Source organism: Oncorhynchus gorbuscha, unplaced genomic scaffold (genome assembly GCF_021184085.1).
Source record: "Oncorhynchus gorbuscha isolate QuinsamMale2020 ecotype Even-year unplaced genomic scaffold, OgorEven_v1.0 Un_scaffold_756, whole genome shotgun sequence".
Taxonomy (NCBI): domain Eukaryota; kingdom Metazoa; phylum Chordata; class Actinopteri; order Salmoniformes; family Salmonidae; genus Oncorhynchus; species Oncorhynchus gorbuscha.
The window spans coordinates 101,961-110,000 of record NW_025745796.1 but is presented as its reverse complement, the minus strand read 5'-3'; the positions used below and the strand labels follow the sequence as shown (position 1 = coordinate 110,000).

The window sequence follows — 8,040 nt, the reverse complement described above, 5'->3', positions numbered from 1 at the left end:
GGACACGCAGGGGGGCTTGAAGAACATGGAGGTGGTGGTGCCCAGTTCCTTTGCCACGTCTACACACGTCTCTCTGGGCGTGCACTGCGTCTTCTGCCACTCATCATCTATGGCTAAGGATCACATACGCACAACACCAATAGTTACACACAGAACAAAACTAATAGCAACCATGGAGACTTGCTTGGGTACCGTCTGGGTACACTCACATTCTAACCACAAAACATTCATTAGCAACCTGGAATTAATGTCTTGGCTTTTGCTTGGAGGGTTAACACAGTCTCGAGAAGACCCAGGGTTCAAATAAATCAGTCTATCTCATACTTTATGACTATCTCCAGGGAGAACATTGAATAATGCCCAGCCTTTAGCTCAGAGGTCTAACACATTGAGCAAGTGCACAGTAGACGCAGATATTGAACCCACATACCTCTGAGTATCCCGAGGCTGCAGGAGCCAGCAGCATAGCTCAACAAACAATACCAAAGCTTTAGCTTAGAGAGCCAACACAGTTTTGAGGAGACCCGGGTTTCGAACCCACATACCTTTGAGTATCCCGAGGCTGTAGGAGCCAGCAGCATAGCTCAACAAACAATACCAAAGCTTTAGCTTAGAGAGCCAACACAGTTTTGAGGAGACCCAGGTTTCGAACCCACATACCTTTGAGTATCTCCAGGCTGTAGGATGCTACAGCGTAGCGCGTGGAGCGGTGTGACCCAGCGGAGGAGGAGGAGGAGGAGGAGGAGGAGGAGGAGGAACGGTGGTTGGGCTGCTGAGAGGAAGAGGATGAGGGAGACGTCTCCAGGTGTTTGAGTTTTAGACGACACTTCCACAGCTTCCAGTCAGGGAAATCTGTCAGCATGAGCAGCTCGTCCAGACTGGAGGCCGAACGCACATCCCTCTCCCACTTCTCCTGGTTGATCACCTGCAGGGAGCAGAGGAAGAGGACACAAAACATTTAATGATATATGTTGTTTTAAAGACAGGATAGAAAATAAGCTCCAACACGCTGGTATGGTAAAATATTGTTAGTTGGTTTGTGAGAGTCAACAGTCTCACCACAAGAGGGCAGCACTCTTACATCCAAGTCAGGATTAACTTTAGATGCGATTGAGGCCGGTTTACAAGGACTGGACTGAGCTGATGATACATGCAAGTCAGTCTGACTCCTCACACTCACATCCACCTCTGACTGTGCTATTATTGCCCAAAGTCAGGTCCCACAGACCATTAACAGCTGTCCTGGGATTTAAGACTATCATCATTTAGATCACAACAGGTACAAAAACAATCAGTGCTTCTGTGTATTATAGTATTATATCACTACAGTATTATAGTACCACTGTATTGTAGTATTAAAGTACTACAATATTATAGCACTACATAGTATAGTACTACAGTATTATAGTAATAAGGTAGTGTAGTATTATAGTAGTACAGTATTATAGTACTATGTTATTGTAGTATTATAGTACTACAGTATTATAGTACCACAGTATTGTAGTACTACAGCATTATAGTATTATAGCACTACAGTAGTATTGTACTTCATTATTGTAGTATTATAGTACTACAGTATTGTAGTATTATAGTTCTGCAGTATTGTGGTATTATAGTACTGTGGTAATGTAGTATTATAGCATTACAGTATTTTAGCACCACAGTATTGTAGCACTACAGTAGTATCATACTTCATTATTGTAGTATTATAGTACTACAGTATTGTAGTATTATAGTTCTGCAGTATTGTGGTATTATAGTACTGTGGTAATGTAGTATTATAGCATTACAGTATTTTAGCACCACAGTATTGTAGCACTACAGTATTGTAGCACCACAGTATTGTAGCACCACAGTATTGTAGCACTACAGTATTGTAGCACCACAGTATTGTAGCACTACAGTATTATAGTACTACAATATTGTAGAACTACAGTATAATAGTACTACAGTTTTATAGTACTACAGTATTGTAGTACTACGTGTGTAATCATTACTTCTTCTCATTCCCATGACTGTTCATAGCTGGGATGAGAGGATGCCCATTGTACCCCAAATGCACAGTAGATCCCCTGGCATCAGCCCATAGACAACATAGCAGCTGCGAATGTGGAGTTGGCTGGGGTGACATTAAGGGGTAGTGGGGGCAGGAGTTCCCAGGGTCCACCTGTTGAGGAGCTCTAGGAGCTATGAGAAGACAAGCCTCCTCCTTCCCATGGAGCAGAGGATGGAGGAGAGACACAGAATATTAGGAGACCTAGCTACTGTTTCCCACAGAGACACGATTACAACTGCTGCTGCACATGCTAGTGCAGATAACAAGAAGGTAGGCCACAAACTAACACATATACAGTAATACTGCAGATAACAAGCAGGTAGCCCACAAACGAACAAATATACAGTACTACTGCAGATAATAAGCAGGTAGATCACTAACTAATATACAGTACTACTGCAGACAACAATCAGTTAGGTCACTAACTAATATACTGTGTTACTGCAGACAACAATCAGGTAGATCACTAACTAATATACTGTGTTACTGCAGACAACCAGCAGGTAGATCACTAACTAATATACTGTGTTACTGCAGACAACAAGCAGGTAGATCACTAACTAATATACTGTGTTACTGCAGACAACAATCAGGTAGATCACTAACTAATATACTGTGTTACTGCAGACAACAAGCAGGTAGATCACTAACTAATATACTGTGTTACTGCAGACAACAATCAGGTAGATCACTAACTAATATACTGTGTTACTGCAGACAACAATCAGGTAGATCACTAACTAATATACTGTGTTACTGCAGACAACAAGCAGGTAGATCACTAACTAATATACTGTGTTACTGCAGACAACAATCAGGTAGATCACTAACTAATATACTGTGTTACTGCAGACAACAATCAGGTAGATCACTAACTAATATACTGTGTTACTGCAGACAACAAGCAGGTAGATCACTAACTAATATACTGTGTTACTGCAGACAACAATCAGGTAGATCACTAACTAATATACTGTGTTACTGCAGACAACAATCAGGTAGATCACTAACTAATATACTGTGTTACTGCAGACAACCAGCAGGTAGATCACTAACTAATATACTGTGTTACTGCAGACAACAATCAGGTAGATCACTAACTAATATACTGTGTTACTGCAGACAACAATCAGGTAGATCACTAACTAATATACTGTGTTACTGCAGACAACAAGCAGGTAGATCACTAACTAATATACTGTGTTACTGCAGACAACAATCAGGTAGATCACTAACTAATATACTGTGTTACTGCAGACAACAATCAGGTAGATCACTAACTAATATACTGTGTTACTGCAGACAACAAGCAGGTAGATCACTAACTAATATACTGTGTTACTGCAGACAACAATCAGGTAGATCACTAACTAATATACTGTGTTACTGCAGACAACCAGCAGGTAGATCACTAACTAATATACTGTGTTACTGCAGACAACAATCAGGTAGATCACTAACTAATATACTGTGTTACTGCAGACAACAATCAGGTAGATCACTAACTAATATACTGTGTTACTGCAGACAACAAGCAGGTCAGAAAATCCGAGCACAATAATTGATAAAGGTGTGTTGTGTGTTCTCTCTCAGTGCCCTACAGGCCAACATGGAGAGAGGGAACAGTCATGTGTACAACTCCAAACACATTGGAGGAGACCAGTCTGGTATTACAGCTGACCAGTCCTATGGAGCTGTGGCTTCTTCCCTGCCTCCACTTATACTGTTCAGATCATATTTACACTACATTCACTCTCTGCACACTATTATCCCAAAAAACTAAGATATTACATTATGACTGTGTTGGTGTAATGTCAATTTAACAACAAAATGTTGCAATTTAAATAGTCTATTGTTGCCAATTGTAAAAGTTCAAAATCACAAAAACCTTTTAAACATTTACAATATAAAAAGGGTGCGGTCGAATTTGTTGAGAAAGACAAATAACGAGGGAATAAGGGACTTCCATTCATTTATGAGACGGGAAGGGAAACCCACAGAACAGATGGAGAGTTGAATAAACAACAGAGAGGAGAGAGGCCGGGTCAGAGGCGAGGCTGAGAAAAGGGACTGTCGTGTAATATGAAACATGTCAAACAGAAACAGAGAGGAGAGAGGCCGGGTCAGAGGCGAGGCTGAGAAAAGGGACTGTCGTGTAATATGAAACATGTCAAACAGAAACAGAGAGGAGAGAGGCCGGGTCAGAGGCGAGGCTGAGAAAAGGGACTGTCGTGTAATATGAAACATGTCAAACAGAAACAGTTTGTTTTCATTTCTTCCAGTCGTTGTAACGACATGAGCCGCCACTGATCAGTTCAATGTGTGAGGATTGTGACGTCAGGGTGTAGCTGGATGCTTCCTCTATGTGAGGATTGTGACGTCAGGGTGTAGCTGGCTGCTTCCTCTATGTGATGATTGTGACGTCAGGGTGTAGCTGGATGCTTCCTCTATGTTAGGATTGTGACGTCAGAGTGTAGCTGGATGCTTCCTCTATGTGAGGATTGTGACGTCAGGGTGTAGCTGGATGCTTCCTCTATGTGAGGATTGTGTCGTTAGGGTGTAGCTGGATGCTTCCTCTATGTGAGGATTGTGACGTCAGGGTGTAGCTGGATGCTTCCTCTATGTGAGGATTGTGACGTCAGGGTGTAGCTGGATGCTTCCTCTATGTGAGGATTGTGACGTCAGGGTGTAGCTGGATGCTTCCTCTATGTGAGGATTGTGACGTCAGGGTGTAGCTGGATGCTTCCTCTATGTGAGGATTGTGACGTCAGGGTGTAGCTGGATGCTTCCTCTATGTGAGGATTGTGACGTCAGGGTGTAGCTGGATGCTTCCTCTATGTGAGGATTGTGACGTTAGGGTGTAGCTGGATGCTTCCTCTATGTGAGGATTGTGACGTCAGGGTGTAGCTGGATGCTTCCTCTATGTGAGGATTGTGACGTCAGGGTGTAGCTGGATGCTTCCTCTATGTTAGGATTGTGACGTTAGGGTGTAGCTGGCTGCTTCCTCTATGTGAGGATTGTGACGTCAGGGTGTAGCTGGATGCTTCCTCTATGTGAGGATTGTGACGTCAGGGTGTAGCTGGATGCTTCCTCTATGTGAGGATTGTGACGTCAGGGTGTAGCTGGATGCTTCCTCTATGTGAGGATTGTGACGTCAGGGTGTAGCTGGATGCTTCCTCTATGTGAGGATTGTGACGTCAGGGTGTAGCTGGATGCTTCCTCTATGTGAGGATTGTGACGTCAGGGTGTAGCTGGATGCTTCCTCTATGTGAGGATTGTGACGTTAGGGTGTAGCTGGATGCTTCCCCTATGTGAGGATTGTGACGTCAGGGTGTAGCTGGATGCTTCCTCTATGTGAGGATTGTGACGTCAGGGTGTAGCTGGATGCTTCCTCTATGTGAGGATTGTGACGTCAGGGTGTAGCTGGATGCTTCCTCTATGTGAGGATTGTGACGTCAGGGTGTAGCTGGATGCTTCCTCTATGTGAGGATTGTGACGTTAGGGTGTAGCTGGATGCTTCCTCTATGTGAGGATTGTGACGTCAGGGTGTAGCTGGATGCTTCCTCTATGTGAGGATTGTGACGTTAGGGTGTAGCTGGCTGCTTCCTCTATGTGAGGATTGTGTCGTTAGGGTGTAGCTGGATGCTTCCTCTATGTGAGGATTGTGTCGTCAGGGTGTAGCTGGATGCTTCCTCTATGTGAGGATTGTGACGTCAGGGTGTAGCTGGATGCTTCCTCTATGTGAGGATTGTGACGTCAGGGTGTAGCTGGATGCTTCCTCTATGTGAGGATTGTGACGTCAGGGTGTAGCTGGATGCTTCCTCTATGTGAGGATTGTGACGTCAGGGTGTAGCTGGATGCTTCCTCTATGTGAGGATTGTGACGTCAGGGTGTAGCTGGATGCTTCCTCTATGTGAGGATTGTGACGTCAGGGTGTAGCTGGATGCTTCCTCTATGTGAGGATTGTGACGTCAGGGTGTAGCTGGATGCTTCCTCTATGTGAGGATTGTGACGTCAGGGTGTAGCTGGATGCTTCCTCTATGTGAGGATTGTGACGTCAGGGTGTAGCTGGATGCTTCCTCTATGTGAGGATTGTGACGTCAGGGTGTAGCTGGATGCTTCCTCTATGTGAGGATTGTGACGTCAGGGTGTAGCTGGATGCTTCCTCTATGTGAGGATTGTGAGGATTGTGACGTCAGGGTGTAGCTGGATGCTTCCTCTATGTGAGGATTGTGACGTTAGGGTGTAGCTGGATGCTTCCCCTATGTGAGGATTGTGACATCAGGGTGTAGCTGGACGCTTCCTCTATGTGAGGATTGTGAGGTCAGGGTGTCGCTGGATGCTTCCTCTATGTGAGGATTGTGACGTCAGGGTGTAGCTGGATGCTTCCTCTATGTGAGGATTGTGACGTCAGGGTGTAGCTGGATGCTTCCTCTATGTGAGGATTGTGACGTCAGGGTGTAGCTGGATGCTTCCTCTATGTGAGGATTGTGACGTCAGGGTGTAGCTGGATGCTTCCTCTATGTGAGGATTGTGACGTCAGGGTGTAGCTGGATGCTTCCTCTATGTGAGGATTGTGACGTTAGGGTGTAGCTGGCTGCTTCCTCGTAAACCAGACAGACAAGGAGTTTTATTTTCCCTCTTCTGCAATTTAGACCCAGGGGAAAGCAGGTCCCCAAGGGGAGAGATATCAGGAGAGTGAGTGGGGGGGGGGGGGAGACAGACAGCGAACAAGAGAGAGGAGAGAGCGAAGAAGAGCAAGAGAAAGAGAGAGAAGTGTTTCATCATTTAGGAAGTTCAAACGCTCCTCTTTCCAGGTCAGTGAGATCTTGTTAACGGTGACGCATGCATTTGCACCGTTTACATAAGAGGACACACACACACACACACACACACACACACACACACACACACACACACACACACACACACACACACACACACACACACACACACACACACACACACACACACACACACACACACACACACACACACACACACACACACACAGCTCATTAGACCATGTCAGCTCTGATGTTCATGGACAGCTCACAGGTGGTGTGTGTGTCGTTTCTCTACTCCCCTGCCAACTGGTCAGCGCTAGTTTTATTAGCTCACATGGTGAGTTGTAAGGAGACTTGATTCAGTTCATAAGAACACAAAGATGGACTCAAACCTGGTGCCTCCAGTGGGAGACATGTGTCCCCATTTGATGACATACCGGTTATTAATAAATAGCTTCTTGATGACGATGACTCGTGCATTGAATCCACAGAATAGAGCCTGAGCAGAACATGAGTTGCAGATGAAACAGTGCCTGGTCTGGACATTGAAGCCATACAGAAATGAAGTGCATAGACACCGGACACTTACCCTGAGAGAGCTGGGATCATCTTGAACCTTGTTTGGCATTCCTAAGTTCAACCTCACCAACACCAGCATCATTCCAACACCGGCAGCAAGCATCCTCTGCATCCTCTGGTTCAATGCTGTATCTCAGTCTCTTTTGTGTTCAAAGTTCTCCTTCTGTCTCTGTACGGTCAATTTTCAGTCTCTGGACAGAAGTTGTATAACAGAGAGCCGTTTCTCTCAGGGTAATCCCCTGTAACAGAGAGATGTTTCTGTATTGGGTAATCCTCTATAATAGAGAGCAGAGCCAGAGGAAGGAGTCTCCTCTCTACAGACCAGCCCCTCTCAGACCGGCGCTGACTCCTCAGACCACACACAAGCTCCTGTCACAGTCCCTGTGGTTACGGACACTTCTCCCTCTCTCCCCCTCTCTCTCCCTGGTCACAGACACCTCTCCCTCTCTCCCCCCGGGTCACAGACTCTCTCTCTCTCCCTGGTCACAGACACCTCTCCCTCTCTCTCCCTGGTCACAGACACCTCTCCCTCTCTCTCCCTGGTCACAGACACCTCTCCCTCTCTCCCCCCGGGTCACAGACACCTCTCCCTCTCTCCCCCCTGGTCACAGACACCTC

General features: G+C 45.5%; 1 protein-coding gene across 1 annotated transcript in view; it reads right to left on the bottom strand.

Moving 5' to 3' along the window:
* Positions 1 to 7,853, bottom strand: part of LOC124020061 (vascular endothelial growth factor D-like) — a 13,294-nt gene extending 5,441 nt beyond the window's left edge. The window contains exons 1-3 of the mRNA XM_046335474.1: positions 7,433 to 7,853; positions 661 to 925; positions 1 to 113 (exon numbers count right to left, since the gene is read on the bottom strand). The exon at positions 1 to 113 is cut by the window's left edge and continues 78 nt beyond it. Of these exons, the coding sequence (XP_046191430.1) occupies positions 1 to 113; positions 661 to 925; positions 7,433 to 7,534 (480 nt within the window). The 5' untranslated portion in view covers positions 7,535 to 7,853. The remainder of the gene's footprint in view (positions 114 to 660; positions 926 to 7,432) is intronic.
* Positions 7,854 to 8,040: the final 187 nt, after the last annotated feature.